Source organism: Strigops habroptila, chromosome 5, assembly GCF_004027225.2.
Source record: "Strigops habroptila isolate Jane chromosome 5, bStrHab1.2.pri, whole genome shotgun sequence".
Classification (NCBI taxonomy): Eukaryota; Metazoa; Chordata; class Aves; order Psittaciformes; family Psittacidae; genus Strigops; species Strigops habroptila.
The window spans coordinates 71,466,713-71,484,909 of NC_044281.2; the positions used below are offsets into that span (position 1 = coordinate 71,466,713).

At 44.9% G+C, this 18,197-nt stretch overlaps 1 protein-coding gene across 8 annotated transcripts in view; it reads right to left on the reverse strand.

The window, feature by feature from the left end:
* Positions 1-4,944: 4,944 nt before the first annotated feature.
* The window catches only part of XPNPEP1 (X-prolyl aminopeptidase 1), a 31,612-nt gene continuing 18,359 nt past the window's right edge, over positions 4,945-18,197 (reverse strand). For 6 of the 8 annotated variants that reach the window (XM_030487627.1, XM_030487630.1, XM_030487629.1 and 3 more), the window contains 11 exons: positions 16,233-16,322; positions 14,873-14,923; positions 13,713-13,771; positions 12,942-13,019; positions 12,345-12,416; positions 10,591-10,651; positions 9,692-9,761; positions 8,337-8,510; positions 7,347-7,423; positions 6,522-6,620; positions 4,945-5,488 (listed from right to left, as the gene is read on the reverse strand). In XM_030487627.1, the coding sequence (XP_030343487.1) occupies positions 5,360-5,488; positions 6,522-6,620; positions 7,347-7,423; positions 8,337-8,510; positions 9,692-9,761; positions 10,591-10,651; positions 12,345-12,416; positions 12,942-13,019; positions 13,713-13,771; positions 14,873-14,923; positions 16,233-16,322 (960 nt within the window). In that variant the 3' untranslated portion in view covers positions 4,945-5,359. Of the gene's footprint in view, positions 5,489-6,521; positions 6,621-7,272; positions 7,424-8,336; positions 8,511-9,691; positions 9,762-10,590; positions 10,652-12,344; positions 12,417-12,941; positions 13,020-13,712; positions 13,772-14,872; positions 14,924-16,232; positions 16,323-18,197 lie in introns of those variants that run through there. The other 2 variants (XM_030487632.1, XM_030487635.1) reach the window with 2 other exon arrangements.

Genomic DNA, 18,197 nt, shown 5'->3' on the forward strand with positions numbered 1-18,197 from the left:
CGGAAGATGTGCTCCAAATGCAAATGGAAACAAAGGATGCTCGCTGAGTCCCCTGTCACTGCAGAGGGGGGAGCAGAATGCACAGGGGGATGCACCACAGTGAGCAGGGGCTTGCTTCAGCTCCAGAGACACCCAGCCAGGGCTACTTGACACGATGCTGGGGTGATGGGGGGGATATTAAGGGCTCATGGTAGACCCTCTCCACTTGGTTAATGCTCTGTTTTGAGAGATGTTTGCAACATGCTGGCCCCAGACTGGCATACCAACCCTGGGGTTAAATTTATTCCTCTTCTTTCAAAAGTCCAGCTCTCAAGGAATGTGATGGCTAAAGCTCTTCCTGGACATCAGAGTAGCCATGCCCTCTGACCACCCCACATAAGGCACATTAGGAAGACATTCCCCCACCCCTGAAGCTCATGACAGAGCCAGGAGACTTCCTGAAGGGTGGTGTGACACAGTGATGGGACAGCCAGAAAACAGTCAGGTTAACTCATTGCATCCCTTCCAAACATGTGCTGTGAGCCCACACCCAGCTGTCCGGGCTGTATGTGCCAAACCAACCCACCCCACTGCCAGCGCGGATCCGTCCTGCAGCCACCAACCCCCTGCTCCTCCTGCCACAACACAGAGAAAACATAAGAAACAGGAGGGGTTCTATGGGGTCAGATGGCATTACAGTTCTCCTTCTTTCCAGTGCTGATTTTCATCAGGCAGACATCACTCCACTGCCTTGCCGAGGCAAACATGTCCGTGGGCATCCGCCACATCCCAGATTTAGAATGATTTTTAACAAGCTGCAGGGAGCAAAATAAACAGCACTTGATCTGCAAGCTCCCCATTCTTGACAGCATCCCCAGAGGTGGTGGAAAGCTGAGGAGATAGCTCCTTGCTTTAATTGGAACATTAAAATTCTTCCAAGCCGCTACACAACTGTTAATAGGCAACTTAATTAAGCACTAACCCAGTTCATATTTCTACCCTCCAGAGGCTCTTGTTTCAGTTTTTATTTTGTTTTTACTTATTACATCCAAAGCCATGGGGAGTTTTGTCCTAATCATGTAAAACAAGCTGAGGGCAGTGACACCAGGCAACTTATTTAAAACTCCTGACACCTCTGCCAGATGCCCAAGCCTGCAGTTTCTTCCCCCTAAAGAAGACGAAGGGATGTGGGAATGAGGTGTGAATTGGAACAAGAATAAATGTCAGTAATCCTTAGTACCAACAGCCAACTCACCTCACTGAATGCAAAAAGGAGACAGTGTTGGGCAAAGTCAGGTACTCTCCAGGCATCAGGTGCCAACAGGAAGGTGGGTTTTAGACCAAATGACTGAAGAGCCTCATTCAGACTCTCCTGAGCATCTTCCCAACTGCAGGTGTGCTCCATGCTGTCCCCAGTCACACACCACCCAGAGGAGACCCCTCAGAGCACCACATGACAGAGAGGAAGTACCAAAGGAAAGAAGATCCATCTTCTGATCCTCAGGAGATATGGCTGCTCTAACCACCTGGTTCTCACTGTTGCTACCTACTGAAGGAGCCACAGGAATAAGCAACTGTGCCACAGCCCCTCATCATTACTGGGTGACTAACTCACTGTGTGCAGCCTGAACGTCAGGTTGAGTTGGTGGGTTTGCTGAGGAGGTCCTCAGCAATGATGCTCTCAGAAGTTTTCTTTTTCTTTCTAAGGCTGGGCTGGGATAAATCAAAACTTGCTCCAGTAGCTGTTGTGGAAAATGATGGGTTTAATAGTCATGCGAACAACAGTGGGGTTTCCATTAAAGGTGAGTTATGAGCCATTTAAGTTAAAAAACAACTGGATTTTACTGCTGCCAGGCACACTTAAGGTAATACCCACACATTGAGGAAGGAGGGGTGACTGTGGAGAAGCCAAGTAGCCACCTGGCCTATAGAGGGAAGGAGCATTTGTTGCTGGTGATGAATGCATACGAGTGCCTCTGCTCAAGGAGAAATGGTCTATTTGCCTCAAAAGCCTTGCACACCAACAGGACCATTGCCAATGCACACATCATGATTCGTGATTGAGCGGTAAAGCCCCTGGGGGTTTTCCTCACTGAAAAATAGGGTCTGTTTCCGGCTGCAACATTTTCATTCCAGAGGGAACGAAGAACTTCAGAGCCTCCAAACACAGTAGTAGCAGAGCTGAAGACTTGTGGCACAAACACTGACAAACAACTGGGCAGGGGATAATGAGGGAAGCGCTCTGGTGAGATAAGTCAGGGTGGCCACATGGACCTCGAGTATGGTTTGCAATTGCTGAAGGCCTGTCCCACGGATAGAAACAGGATCAGGTGGTGGTGAGGTACAACTACCCACCCAGCTCCTGGGCTGGATGAAGCCAGCAAGTGCCTCTGTAAGAGAGGCTGTGTAGGAAGCAGAAATGCGCTTTGCAGCATGATCTAAGACTATGAGACATCCACTGGGTTAAAAATACTGCAAAACTGAATGGCTTGAAATAGACCATTAAGAATCTTGCTATTGAAAATGCGCCTTCCTTCCCACAACAACAGAAAAAAGCCTATATGGAAAAAATACATAAATAAAATGACACTTTTCACTTGAACGGTGTAATTTTATGGTATTCTACTGTGGGTGGCACTCATACAAAAATAAAACCCAAACCTGACCAGAACTTGGTTTCCATTCATTCTTTTCCTTGCTCCTCTCTTCCTTAACTTTTTCCTTCCACCAAGAGAGAGAAAGGAGAGACCACCTGAGGAAAGCACACACTGATGGAATAAATCAAAACCTGGAAGAAAAGAAGTCAAGGCAAGTTTAACTCCCATTGGAAACCTGAGGCTCAGAAAGGATATAAAACACAGTTGTGTTTTCAGGGTGTGAATAGGGAGAGAGGCAAATGCCTTAGAGTGAGGAAAGTGTATCAACCAGCCCCACCCATGAAACACACCATGCCCCTCTGCTGAGGTGCCAAATCCAAGAAAGGGATGAAGATCTCCAAGCTGTGACATGGCAGATTCCCTGCAACAAAGGCCCTCAGGGGCGACGTGGCATGGAGAGATGACCTGGGGGGTGAAGGGCAGGAGGTATCTGCTGAGGCTGCCTGGGCTGGTGCCTAGAGAAGACAAGTCTGGATTGCCCCGCTCCTGGCCCTTGTACACTGGAGTGGAGTTTGGGAGTGGAAAGAGCAGTGAATTTCTGGGATCTGGGTGGGAATCTGGCTGTAAAGAGAAAATCTATGCAGGGAAAAGGTCTAATCAGGCCAGTCAAACTTACCAAATTGCTTTTGGTGCTGTGTTCTCCCTCCCCATTGAGGTGCCTGAGCCAAACACAGTGGCTTTGGGCCAAGAGGGCAAAAGCTTCCCTGGCTGCTCTGTCTCACCATTTGGTAGAAATCCTCCTACCTTCCTGTGGGAAACACTTGCCCTTGAGTTTGAGGAGAGACCTACCAGGGCTGGGTCTTTGCCAGGGCTTCTGGGATGCCACTCTTGGGAACATCAGCAGTCAGCAGCATCTGCTTCAGCTTCCACCACCAGCCCGGAGAGCAGCTTCCAGCCTCAGAGGTCTCCCACCAGCCAGGGGATGCTGCAGCACTCAGCTGCCCTCTCCCTCCTTCAGCCTCACTGCACACACATTGATTGTGCTGCTGAAGTCCCCATTTGTCACAGCACAACCTGGTCAGATCCCTCACTCACCCCTCGCCTCTGTGGCACAGTCAGTACCTAGAAGCAACAGAAGCTGGCAGATATGTTTTCCTCAATCTGTTTTAGCCCACAGCACAAGCTCATGAGACACTGTGGCCTGGCTGATGTGTGAGCTGGGTTTCCGTAGGTGCAGCTGAGATGAAAGCAAATACATCCAGGTGGTGACGGGAAACCACTTGGATATTTAAATACATGCTCCTACCTGCAGGGGCTGCGGTGCAAAAATGACCTTTCCAAGCATACTGCACTTTCGGTTTATCACCTTCTTGGATAACATAGCTAGGAGCCCCGGCAACTTTGTTTATCTTCCCAGTCCTTTTCTGTTTGGCTGCATGATACTGCTTCCAATTTCCAGAACTCCAGAGGGAAATACTAATTTCAATAAATCTCTATAGAGATTTCCATTAATCTCTATAGAGATTAATATTTCCCTTTTAGAATCTCTTGGGAGGGAAAGGGGAAGAAAATTCTGTATACAAACATTTTCATTTGCACCGAACATCTCTTTAAAAAAATATCAGGAATTTGAGTTGCTGTTCCCTGATTGTTCTTTTTAGATATGAAATCAAACTTAGGTTTGCTCAAAACACCTTCAGCATGTTAAGAATTACTTCTTTTAGTAAACATACTATTACCCCATCATGTAACATTATGGACGACGCTTTGATGCACTCGCACACAGTGATTTTCAGAAGACAACAAAGCAGAGAACTCCTCTGGGGAGGGGGAAGCTCTCCTACCTGCGTTTAACCTGCAGCAGCTCCCTTCACCACTAGATGTCTTTGAGCACTGCTTGGGATCCAGAGCACAGTTGCTGGTGCCCAAGGCCAGGAACCAAACCAGAGTTGCAGAGTCCTTCTTTCGTCCATTGTATGCACTGAGGGTTTTTTAACTTAATAATTGCTTTGTGTCCAGGAAGAGCTGCAATTCCGTGATACTGCCCACACATCCTGCGCTGCCAAGGGTTATACAAGTATAACAATAGAGAGAAGTACTGGCCTGGGTGCCCTGCACACATAAACCTCTGCTGAGTGTCACCACGTCCCTTCGCGATCTGTCACAACGCACAGGCACAACTGACTGCTCTGGTCAGGCCTCTCCATAACATCTGCCCAGTGCCTGGCACCGGGCAGCCCTGCACATGTTTCGTCACTGGCTGAGCTGGATGCACACATAAAGGTGGAATTATCTGGTTCTTGCCCCTCTTCAAGCTGTCAAACCCAACACATCACTGACGGCAAGAGAAGGCAGATGGAGCAAAGAGTGGGTTGGAATCTTTTATTCAGTAATCAGTCCTGCTGTGTGGTAGCATTTTAGCAACTGGAACCCAAGTATGCAAAAATACTGAGTTTTCAACAGTGAAAAACCAGGCAGTATAAAATATTCCAGTATTGCCTCTTAGAACCATTATTTCAGTGAGAGCCCTGTTTCAAAGCAACATGCTTAGTTTGTTTGCTTTCTATTCTCAAACCCTCCCCCCAAAACTGTTCAGACTGTAACCTCCTGACCCCCACACCACCCGCACACATCACGGGGAGCCAAACACTACACGAACCCCCTCCTGATTCCCAAAGGTTTACTGAAGAACGTTCTCCCAGTGGTGTCGAGGGTCAAGAAGATGCGGATCATTGTGACACCGAGCGGCCCTGATGTTCTACACCCCGCAGACAACCGTGGTGCTACTGAGCTCTGAGGAGAGGCTCCGTCTCCCGGATGAGCCACTGGAGAGCTTCGTGCCGGCCTTGCCTCTCCAGTTCTGCTCCAATTACTTCTCTGCACTTCTGATGGTAGTCGTCCACCCAGTTACGCTAGAGAAAGGGAGGGGTATGACATTCAGCATAAGCACGGAAGAGTTGGTGCCCTTACAAGTTGTGTACAGTCAAAGACATTTGTACGCCCTTATGCTCTCTGGGACTGAGCTTTTAAGCTGGGATGGGATCCTGTCCCAAAGAGACAGACCTCTAATTACAGAAGTGACTTGTAAATTTGATGTGGGTAGCAACTGAAGTGATTGGTCCCACGTCTTCCGAGGAGCCAAGGTTCAGTTCAGCTGAGAAGTATTTAAAGTGTCTGCAAATCACTGCCTCCAGCAAGCCAGAATAGCTACCTTGGCACAGTCTAGTAAATAGCTTTGCAAACTTCTAACTGAACAATGCAGCCCTGAGACAAAAGTTGCCCTATTGACCGGAACACGTAACCAAGCAGATCTTGGTACTCTCCTCAGTCCTCTTCAGAAAAAAGAAAGGCAAACAGGATTATCATTCAGAAAAGGAGGATGGGTTGAGGCAAAATAAAGAGTATGGTAGAAAAACAAGGTGCAATACTAATGAAGGTAGTGGGAGACCTAAACGGTAAGTTTAGAGTATGAAGCTATTCAGGAGATAAATGCTAATGAGCACATATCATTGATGTCTGCTCAGAGTCCATAGCTACTGCAGAATGCGGTGTGGCTGAATGGGACTGATCATGAGCAGATGCAAACAACAACATAATATAAGTCTCTGGGGAGACAGCACGGTAGTCTGACAGAAGTAAATTAAGGCAGGAGTAGGAAAAGAGAGATGATAGCAGCAAATAAATCAAGGGAACTACCAAAAAACTCATTGGAGGGGCCCTCGCTGCCTATGACAACATAAAATAACTTAGATGGGAAGGAGCTCTGGAGAGTTTGTCTAGTCCACCCTCCCACCCAGAGCTGGATCAAGTTTAAAATCAAGTCAGATTGCTCAGGATTGCTCTCTGGATCTATGAAATTGAAGAGAGGCCAGTGGTTCTTTAAGCAGAACACAAGAAGGTGGTGCTAATGTAAAGAAGGCAATACAAACCTGCTGTTTCACTTACCTCTTTTTGTGTCAGCAAATTAACATCGATCATTTTTGTCTGGATTGGAACCAGGGTTAAGGGTTCAAAAGTCAGGCTCCCTCTGTTTTTGAAATTGTACTGCAGCAGAAAGACAAATGGGGTTGTAAATCTTTAGGAACAGCTCTAGCCAGATCACGCTTACTCTGTGGTTCATGTCGTCACCACAGAACAACCCATGTAACATTCAGATGAGAGGGTAGCAACTTAACAACAACATTTTTCTTACAGCTCAAGCAAAGAATCTCAATATAAGCCTTAGTTATTTCCTTTCAATGGTCACTTCTTAAAGGTCATGTCCCATGTTACAATTGTACAGGACTCAGCTTGATGACTGTATGGTCATTTTCAGTTTGGCATTTCTAAAAGCATAACCCAGCCGGACTGGCAGTTATAACATCACAATCTGTCTGTAGTTTTGTTTCTATTGCCACTGAGGACTCTCTATCAGAGAAGAAAATCCTGACTTGAGAAGATCAACTAACTCTACAGCAATGGGTCTTCAAGGGTCTGAATAAAGATGCTTTGACATTGACAAGTATATGACAACTATCATATAGTTGTTTTATATACACATATATGTTTGAAATATACGTTTCAAGCTATGGAAACTCTGCAGAAGCAGAACTGTCTTCTGTGTCCCCATTAGCAAGAGAGACTTAGAATCAGTCTTCACCATACTGAGGTTTTGCAGACCTTGAGTAAGATTCAATTGTCTGCAGCATGATCCCACCTCAAGTTCCGGTACTTTAAAGGTTTACAAGCAGTGAGTCATGGAAAAAGGCGCATCTTCTGCACATCATTCACCTTGGTTTCCACAGGGATCACAAGGACGACATTTTCTATTCGGATCCCAAAGGACCCATCTTCATAATACCCAGGCTCTGCAGAAACAGACAGTAATTAACTAAGCCACATAGCTGCACTGTGCAAATACTTATTCCCTGTGGCCAAACTTCCACTCCATGGCTTTAGTCCACTGAAGTCACTAAGCAATCTTGACATCAAGCATCCACAGAGGCAAACAAATTTCTGACTCTACTTAATCTGCACATAAGCCCTGAGCAAGGTTAAAGCAAAAGTTCTCAAAGAGAGGAGAAACAAGACAGACAGCCCTCGAGCTCAGAAAGTCTCCTTGCAAGTCAAGAGAGAGCACAGAGTACATGTTTTCCAAATACTAGATACTAATGGTGCCCTTACACGTTGTGTTCAGCCAAAGACAATGCTAATGTCTTTACAAAAGGCAGGTGGGTAACACCTTCCCCAAAACACTTATTTTAGAGAGCACTCCCAACTCCCTGACAGGACTTTGCAGCCCTGAAGGAATGTAACATCTCTCAGCAAACCCAAGCAGGCTGTTCATTTACTATCAGAAGAATAAGGCACGTAAAGATTTAACAGCTGCCTCAAATAGCTCATAGTAAAGATAGGATTAGCTCCTGAAAGCTTGGTGTCCAGCCTGTACTGCAGCCAGTTCTTCCAGTGCAGAATGGGATGCAGCATGCCAGAGCCTGGCTGGCCAGCAGCACAGCTCTGCTGAGGCTTGCACTGTAAAGAGAAGGCAGCAGGCTTGCAGCACCCGACTGCAAAGATGCTTTACGGAAGGTGAAAGAGCTAAAATGAGGCTCTTCACACAGAAAGCTTAAATGACAATTAAAATAACGCACTGAGGAGGCAGGACCAGAGCTTATGATCCCACGTTTCCTTAACACCACTGTCAGATTTATTCCTTCTGCATCTTAAAAGAGCTTGGTCCCCCCCCCCCAGTAACCAGAGAGAATCATCAATGTTAAATACCATCAGAGACGATCATGCCAGCCTCCAAGGGCTCGTCTGCAAAGGTTTTGTAGCTAATGCCGCAAGGACCCTCATGTACATTTAGGAAAGAGCCAACTCCATGTCCTGTCCCGTGCAGGTAATCCAAACCACAGTCCCACAAGGCAGAGCGGGCAAAGGAATCTAGAAGGTGACCTGCAGGCCAAGGGGAAGAGACAGACATGGAGAGAGAATGTGATCAAGTCAGGCTCCCACAGAGACACTGATAATCACACTGAAGGTTCAAACCTGAAAAACATGCAAAAAAACCCAAAAAACCAACCAAAAACCCCCACCATCAACCAAAGCAAACAAGCCATTGGATTGTTAGAAGTTACAGGGCAGATTGGGCAAATCTCATGTTCAAGCCCTTTCTAAACCAAAGAGCCCCTCTCCCTCTCATTGCACAGCTCTTCAGAAGATGGTCTGTAAGAGAAACATTGCACTGCTGCTTGCTCCACTGGGCTTTTCAGAAAAGAATCTAGTGGTTAAATGTCCCAGTGAGAATTCAGTACCCTTCTTAAAGGTAGCTGCACTAAACAAACTCAAAATAGAAGACTTGCCAATTGTATTTGGTGAACTAATCAGTCAGGCCTCTTGCCCGGATGGCCAGTCATTTCAGATTGTTTCGATCAGAATGCAGAGAATTTCTATGGCCTGCCTGTGAACACCAAGCCCATACGTCCAAGCTCAGACACCCTTCAGTTTCAGTTGGGGTTTCTTGTACCACTATGCAGCTGCTTTTTCCTCACCTACCCAAGAATACAAACCAGAGAAAACTCTAAAAAGAAGAGTCTTTGTGCAAGGTGTCTGATCAGGGAGAAAATAGCTCTGCAACAAATTCACTAGGGGTGAACGTATGTCACAGCTTCTCCTGCACAAAATCCAAACAGCTTCTTCCTGTGTCATTTTTCCATGCTGCTCACTAATAAAAGAGATTCCACATTAACTGGAACAGAATTAGCCTGTCCTTTTGAAGCTGTAAAGTGACCTCTCACTCTGATAGGGCCATGAGTAAAGCATAAAGACAACTCCAAGGACAGAAGGGCCACAGATATGTTAGAGTGCCATTGAGTGATGAAAGTCGCCATCAGCCTAAACCCAGGCATTTCAAACACCCTTCAGATTTTCTCCCTCAGAACTTTCAGCACCGGTTGATGCCAAGAGAGATGGCATCGGTAATCCAGAATCCAAAATGTTGTGATGGAAACAGACACAGAGAGTTACATCAACATCTGCCTAACACATCTGGACCTGTCAATCATAACGTTGCTCTCAGACCACCAGTTCTCCAAAGGTCACTGCTGTGGTCAAAACACCCCAACTCACCAACCCACCTTTGGTTCCATTTGGGAAGATGGCTGCACTCACAGCTATATGTCCCTTCAGGACATAGGTGAAGCATTCCTGTCAAAGAAATGTGTGCCATGAGTAAAGAGGGAGAAGCAAAACTTTGTCTTCCCCAGGAATGGAAAGAAAGACTGCATCTTGTGCAAATTGCAGAGGATCTGGGAAGGCTTGCCCATGCTTCCCTGTGGCTGGCAATGTCAAAGCAAACTATGAGCAGAATAAGTTTAAATTACTCTGAAGATATTTCTCTGCTAATTAAGGAGAGTGTCACTAACTCAGAGTGCAGGTTTAGCAGCAGGATTCACCTGACCTACATGACTGATTTTCTCTGTGGCTGTAGTTTTACTTCCTGAGCATACCCTACAGCACATTTTCATCACCTGGTGAACTATAATGATGAAATTAGTTTTAATTAAAGAAGCAATTTAAAATAAACAAAATTACATTGCTGAATATCCAACACAGACCTCCTCAGATAAGTCTGAGACTGGTTTTTTATATGGTACACTAGACACAAACCACTACTGCAGCCTTGCATTAGACACTGAGCTTTGCACTAAACTAAACCCCATGTTGGACAAGCCAGTAATGTCTATCCTCAGCCTGCTGATTTTATTATTTAGGGAAGACATGTCACTTTGCAGATGAGAAGTGTGCATTTTAAGATAGAAAGGTGTCATTCTCTAAATCACTTAGTTTATGTTTTGGAAATATGAAGTCTGACAGCCTCCTTTTCAGTCTTTATCAAGACGCTGTCACACACTATTAAATAAATGATACTTGATAGAGTACTTCGACTATATAGCAATAGGGCACATTACTCATTTGTTTAAGTATCTCTAATAACAAGCATCAGATCACAAACCACACTGAGATGTCAAATTACCTTTTCATAGGCTGATGGTGTGCCAAAATGCATTGTCCTGGTCACATCTGTTGTACCATCTCTTCAGAGACAAACAAAGACGCGGGAAGCAAAGGGATGGGGGAGAAAGATCAAAGTGAGAATGCACAGAAAATCCAGTCGCACTGCAGCAAAGCAACCAAGCTCATAATTGGGTAAAGTCATCTGCTCATGATGTAACAGCTCTTAATCTCCAAAATTCCCGAACACACACGTCCCAGATGTAGCAATAAGGATTTACAATTCAAAATGTTATCTTTCATCCATAAGCATCGCAAAGCTCTTCGCAAATTAGAATCTAAACTGCTCAAAAAAATGATGCTAATTTGAGGTTTAGCAATTGGTACCTGTCCGTAGAGAACAGAACAGAAAAGGCCAAATTTGTATGGAAGATGATTCATTTGCAGCTTAAAAAGATATACTTATGCACAAATGACAGCTACCAGCTCAGGAAAGAGAAGTGAAAGGGGGTACAGCGTCCCTTTCATCCTCAGGATGTCTTGTACTAAGATTTCTACAAGTTATCCAGCATTTGGATAGGGGTTAGTCTGAGATGTCTAAAACTGGCTCTAAGTTCCTTGTAACAAATATCATTTTGAGCCTGCTGTCAAAAACACAGAGGCTCTTAAATGATGAGTTCCCTTTGAAACACTCCTGTGCCTACGCTTTTCCCCAGCACACACAGGCCATGGTCACAAAGAGCTCACGGTTTAACTGCTTAGCAGGGCCGAGCAGAGCATCCCTGTCACAATGCTGTGGTAAGTGCCATTGATGTCCAGCTTATATTGTATTCAAAGGGCTGCTTTTCATAGTGGCACTAAGGAAATCATTAATTAGGCCACCAGAGGAAGGAAAAAAAGATCTCCTTGTAAAAATCTTATCAAAGGATGTCTGTATGGTTCTTCTGCAAAGTTCTTCCTGACTGACATAACAAAAAGGCACAGCTCTAAAGACAAAGCTCATCTCAAAGAAGCAGCCAGGCCTGTCCTGCATCTTACTGAACAAGCCACTTCTCATCTATTTACACTGGTTAAAAACATCCCTTCTTTTATTTTCCATGGAGTCAGAGTTCCACAGTAAACAGCTGCAGAGACTGAGGCCACTGAATGTCACTGTCAAAACAGTACTGAGTGAGTCAACAGACATATGACGCCCTCCCAAAAACATACCTGAGACCCAAGTGGCCACTGTCAATGAGAAACCCCGTCTCTGAATCTCAATCTGGAAAGGCACAGACCACCACAGGGCAGTGCTGTCCTGCCTTGCTCTGACCTCAACATTAGCCAAACCTGCCCACAGGGCAGACCTGGCAGGGGAGGTGCCTCACTCAGCTGTGCAGGCTGCTGTGTAGGCAGCCCAAGCTTAAACCAGGGCAGTCAGGCCTGCAGAGCTGCAACACAAACAAACATGCACTACCAGCTTAGAGCAAAGCTATCATTACCCTGGTAATGGGACTTAGGTGAGAACTGTACTTTTAGACCTCATCCCCTATCCTGGACAAGGCTTGCCAGCAGCCCCAGTCTGCTGTCCTGAGCCCAGCTCAGAGCCTTCTGTCACACATCAGCCACCCACTGACTGATGCACTTGGCTATAGAAAGGTGATACAATGAGCAGGCTCTCAGTGAAATGGCACTGTGCTCAAAACTACATGTTACCATGCCTGCCACAGCAACGGGCAGCTGACCCTGCAGGTGGGCACTGGGAGCAGAAAATATAGCACCATTCATCCCACTCACTTGTACTGTGCTCCTGAGTCAAGGAGGTAGATCTCGTTCACAGACAGCGTTCTGTTGGTCTCAGGAACTGGCCTGTTCAGTTAAACACAAAGCTTTTTGTTCCACAGTTTTAAGGTCTCCAGCCCATGTCTGCAGTCCAGAAACCATATTAAGTGCAAGCTTGGATGTGTCGGCTCTGATTTCTTGTGGCAGTGATGGAAAACACACATGCTGAGCCAGGGATCATACTGAGGAGTGTATTTGTCTACAGTAAAATAGCACTACAGTACAGTATAGCTTTGTTGCTTCCAGCAAAACCCTCAACATCTGTTCCTGGACATTTTTCAGAATAGTTTGCAGTTCATATTCCTCCTTCCCAGACTTCTACCCCCAAAATAGCCCTTTTCTATGGCCCCTGAGCAGATCAGCATGATAATACATGCATGCTGCCAGCAGGGAGAAATTTTAATTTAGTAAGTGTGGAAGCTCTGGTGGAATAAAGCAAGATGGCAATCAACATCTCCCTAGAGTACTCTGTTGTGACACCACAAAGAAGCCTGACAGCTCCTCCTAACTATGTTTGCTGAAGGATGAAACGAGAAGCTGTGTTTCTCTTACTTGTAGTGAATGATGGCTCCATTTGGACCCGTGCTTGATATGGTAGCAAAACTCAATTCAACAAAGTCTTTCTGTTGGCTGAAAGAAAAGACTGTGATCACTACAGCACAAGTGAGAGGAACACACAGGCACCTGAGGTACCTGGAGTGACCCCATCCTCAATTTCACATCACCTCAGCCTTCGCCTTAGCTTTGGAAGCCATCTGGGCAAGCATACTTGGGTAGGAGAGTTCTACAAATTGAAGCCCCATCCTCCCAACCATGTGGAAACCTGCTTTCCATCTCTACTCTTTCCTTACCAGCAGAAAATTCACCACCCAAACCACCTGGGGAAGACATGACCTGAACAATTTCTTCTTTGTTACTTATTTACTCAAAGGCATTTTTAGAGGCCCTGTTGATGTATACATGGGAGTATCTCTCAACACAAATGGTGCTCTCTCTCCATCAGAAGAGAAGGAAATCTAACTCTTATATCAACTCCTCTGTGGTAAGAAGGCAACTGTCTCATATTTAAGTGTCCTAACCTGTGGCATTCCTCATTGCTATCTCAAAAGAAAAGCAGGTAAGATCCAGTGGGCTGGGACTTGTATCTCCCCAGAGACCCACTTCTTTCCCCCACTCTTTCAAGTGTTCAAAGACATCCTGTAGTAATGGCTTGTCCTCAGGTAAAATATATCTGTGAGTGAGCTGGATTTCTAAAGAATGAAATAAAAACAAAGGATAAAAATGCCACCCAGAAACCACCCTCACAGGGGATTTACTTTTTACCTGCGAAACTCCTCTGCTTTGTCTGCAGCAATTATTTCTGTTACTGTTCCCTTTGGAACCTATTGGACAAAGATGTAGGTTGAATTAGCACACCAAGAAAATGCTAAATGCTTAAGCACTGACCCTTGTCTGTGCATTATGAAACCCAGTCTTGAAGTGACCTCTTCCCAGGTTTTTTGTCCTCATTCCTCAGTACTGACAAACACCAACCTAGCAATATTGTGCAGGGCATGTGAGAAGAGGAAGCAGAGACAGCCAAAGCAGGACTGCTGAACCCTGACTAGGAAGCAGTTAGTGCAGTATTAACTTCAGAGATACATGCAGAGGCAGCATCTCACAAGGCAACAACTCTTCACAGACAGGTTACACTAAGTTTCAACAGTTCTCTCCAACAAACTATGGTGTTAGCAGAATTTCTATGCTTTTAAATAAGAAATGGAAGCAGTTGCAGGAAAAACAAAGGACATTAAATTTTACTTCAGGCATTTGGTAAATTAAAATCTGTGACAACTTCCCCAGGACTGGACAACAAGCAAAGGGAAGCAAGAGCTATGTTGCATAACCCCTGAGGCAGACTTCTTGAGGTACTCAGACATGTAAAAAGGTACCTTTGGGAAGCCATCAAGCCATTTCCATAGGTAAAGTCAATGGACTCAGACAAGCAGTAGCACAGAAGGAGCACAGCTTAGTAAGTTGCTGTGTAACACTGGGCACTCTGCACCTTCACTGTGTACTTCCAACCCAGAGAAACCATGAGTAATTTGTCTTTATCCCATTTTCACTGCACATGGGCATGACTGCACCTCTCCATTCATAAATGCCACATCTGTCCATACTGCCAGACAATACTGATTACCATGAGAATAGTTCTGAAGTATTGCACCAAACTGAGTACTTCATGATTTACACCACCAAGTCAGCACAAGACAGTATTAACACTATATTAAGCCTATTCATGTCATTTCTCACTTGCTCTGGCTTTGGTCTGTGTAAAATGAATGGGGGCCTTGGATGAAAGCATGACTGAAATCCCCACCAACAGATAAAACCCCAACTTTTTCCACTTTTAGCAAAGGCACTATGAAGACTAGAAAATTTTATGCTCATGAAGAATTTTACACAGCAATAAAATCTCCAAGTCAAAAATATTAATACACTACCTCTTTCTCCAGCCAGTTAAAGAGCTCACACAGGGCAACAGCATCTTTAATCTGTGTTAAAACAGGCAGAAGAAAAGGGAATTGAGAAGGAAAAAGATTTATCAAGCCTCAGTATAAACACGTTTTAAGGCAAAATAATTTAACCTGCAAGTTTCATAAACACTAAGAGATGATCTAAGACGTCTTTCTGGGTTCTGCATCCTGTAATTAATACAAGCACTGGAAATGTATCCGGACAATTAAATAAACATTAATAAAGGTTTACTGCTGGAAAGTATCATAATGTGAAGAATTACCAAGTACACAGCAAACCCTACACGTGACTTTCAAGTCTCTTGTGCTTCAACACACAATCTCTTGCATTTCAGCTTGTGGCAGGTAACCACACGACACATCTGGTGATGCGACAGGGGAACGTACCCTTCGGGCACATGGCAGCACAGTCTGTCACACAGCTTCTGCCTTCTCTCTTGCCTGATAACCCCCGTTTTTCTTCCTTTTTTCTACATGCTTACAGCATGCAGAGGCAAGGAGACAAGTACACAAGAGCAAGGCACAGTTTTGTCCTCAGGTGGCCGGTGACAAAGTGTCTCTGCTCAGTACAAGTATTTTTACTTCCCATTACCTAACAGGCAAAGAAAAGCATTGAAATAGAAAGTAGCAGTTCCCAAGAAGCTAACAGAAAATATGGAACAAGTCCAGAATTGCCAGCCCTGCTTTAACTGGCACATTTCTCCTCTTGTGAAAATTGCTGCTTGAAACTTAACAGGAAATAAACAAGAGAAAATTTCAGCCCTACCATGAACCTGTTTCACAGGCAGCTTTTTTTGCTTGAAAATATGAAGCTTCCTGGGAAATCAATCTCATTTCCATTGTGTCATGATGATGACACAAAATCAAGAGTGCTTTGAGGACACTTGACTGCTTCTGAACATCTTGAACTGTGTTTTGCACCATGTGTCGAAGAATTTCTCTATGTTCTTTAGGCTGTGTTTATCCAAGTGATAACAATTTGAAGACTCCACTGAGAAAGACAACAGAACTAGAAAAGGGGAAAGAACATCCCTTTGAGAGCTCATACTCTAAACAACACTTCTCAAGTCTGCAGGGTCTTCTAACAGAGTAAGGTTGGTTCCTCACACTATCACAAATGTTGTTCTTCACTCCAAGGGAATGCTAAACAAGCAAAAAACACTGCTTCAGCAGCAGTACGTATCTGACAGAAAACCACTTTTACCCTGCCATCCAAATTCTTATTTGCTTTTTAATCTGAAACACTAAAACTGAAAGAAAATTTCTCTCCCTAAACATAAAACAAACCTCTTGCCATGTGCAAGGAGACTCTCAAGGCTTCACTTACATGTGCTCTTCTCATGCCTTCTGTTTCCGATGCATTCTTCACAGCTTTTGCAATGCAGATGGGGGTGTATGGGGTGAGGTATCGGTAAGGCTGCAGTAGAAGGACAGGGATTACTTGTGGATTAACCAGACTATATAATCCTACAGGTTTAATAACTCAGCCTGGCCACAATTTGTACTTTGGCAGTCTCTCTCAGCCTTTGGCGCCGGGAAATACTGGTTGCCAGTAGTCAGCTAAGGGCACTGGTGAATAAAGAGGAGAAACAGTCCCTGACTGAAAGAAGAACAGCCACAAGGAAATACAAGGAGCTTGTCATGAAGCTGGGTGAAGATTTGGACATCCTAATTAGAATATATATCAATGTCTGAGCCATGGCTTTCCTACTGCTGATGTACATTAAAGTCCCAGAGACGGCCAATGAGAAACACCAATCCCAGGGACTAAGGTGGAATTTGGGCTGTGCGAACAGACCAAAAGTCACCTTGACTTGTTACCTGACTGTCACCCTCAAGTAGCAGGAAGCAAAGGGTATTCAGCCCAGGTTAGAAGCACTGGAGCTGAACCTGGTGGGCCCCTCAAGGGTCTGGCTCCTCCAGCACTGAGCATCATCACTTCTAATGATCAGCTCTGACAAATACCTCAAGAAACACGAAAGGCCTTTGCAAAGCTGAGCATTATATGCTGTCCACTTCTGAAAGGAGCTTACATCAGCAGTGTTGAGACAAAAGTTTCCTGTGCCTGGATGGGATGGCCCTGCGTTAAGAACTAGTAGCTGATCCCTTACCACTTCCCCAGACATCAGCTGTCCTTAGATTTGCAGGAATGCTTGGCTGGTTCTGAGCACGTCTTCAGAAATTCACCAACTGAGGTGACTTGCCCAAGCCTTGTCACACTTGGCATCAGAAGGATCAAGAACGAAATCTTTTGCCCCAGAGCTTTCTGCTCTACTCATTATGTATGAGGAGATGGGATGAGCACCTACACAACCACAGGCCTGGTAAACCCTCAGCAAAGACCAATTTCACACAAATCCTAGAGATCTAAAAATAGCAAGACAATTACACTACATTATGCAGGAACTAAAGTACTGAAGAAGCCACAAGTCAGCAAAGTCCTTTTATCAGATTCAGGACAAAACTTCTCAACAGTAAGATTCTTAGACTGGTTTGCCTTTTACAGATACTGGTAGGTTCTACCAATCTTCTGTGAAAAGCATACTTACATGCAGCTGTAAGCAAATCCATAAAGGGTTTGCAGATCTGTGTTTAACAATGGACTGGATTTTTGCCAGTGCCAATATTTGGCTTTGATGGAGACAGACAGTAGATGGACTTCCAACAGTAGGGCTCTTCAAAGCACCCCAGAACAGTTGCTCAGCTGGTGTAAAGTGGTGTAAAGCTGAAGAAAAAAGCCCAGCATGAGGAACCAGGAAACCTTTGGCTCTTCCCATGACTCTCTCTGTGGTTTTTATTCCAGACATTTCAGTCCTTCCTTTCCTCCTTTCTATTGCACAGAGCTCCTTGAGGCAGGGACTCTCTCACTGTATAGAGAGGCCATGTAGCACTCTGATGACTCAGTATCAGCCAAAACTGCTAACAAGGTAAATAAGGTCACTATAACTCATTACATCCCCTAATCTAGGCCAGACCTGCTGTACTTCTCCATATGGATGCTCTGAGTAAATCATCTACAGCAATTTAGCCAAACTGGGGTTAGTCCATTGACTCCAACTACAGCAATTCTACTCTGAAGGCAAAAGAGCAACAACAATTTATCCTGAATGCTCTCCAGACCCTTTGCTTCCTGCTACCATGAAAAAAAAGGCCATTTGCACCTAGAAATGGATTAAGGTGCCCCTTTTTTGACCAGGGGCAAGAAAGGGTCTCTCTTGCTCACATACATGACTTGTTGGTTTTTAGAACAAAAAAACCCTAGACAAGTCAAACTGCACATTTCCCTCAGGTC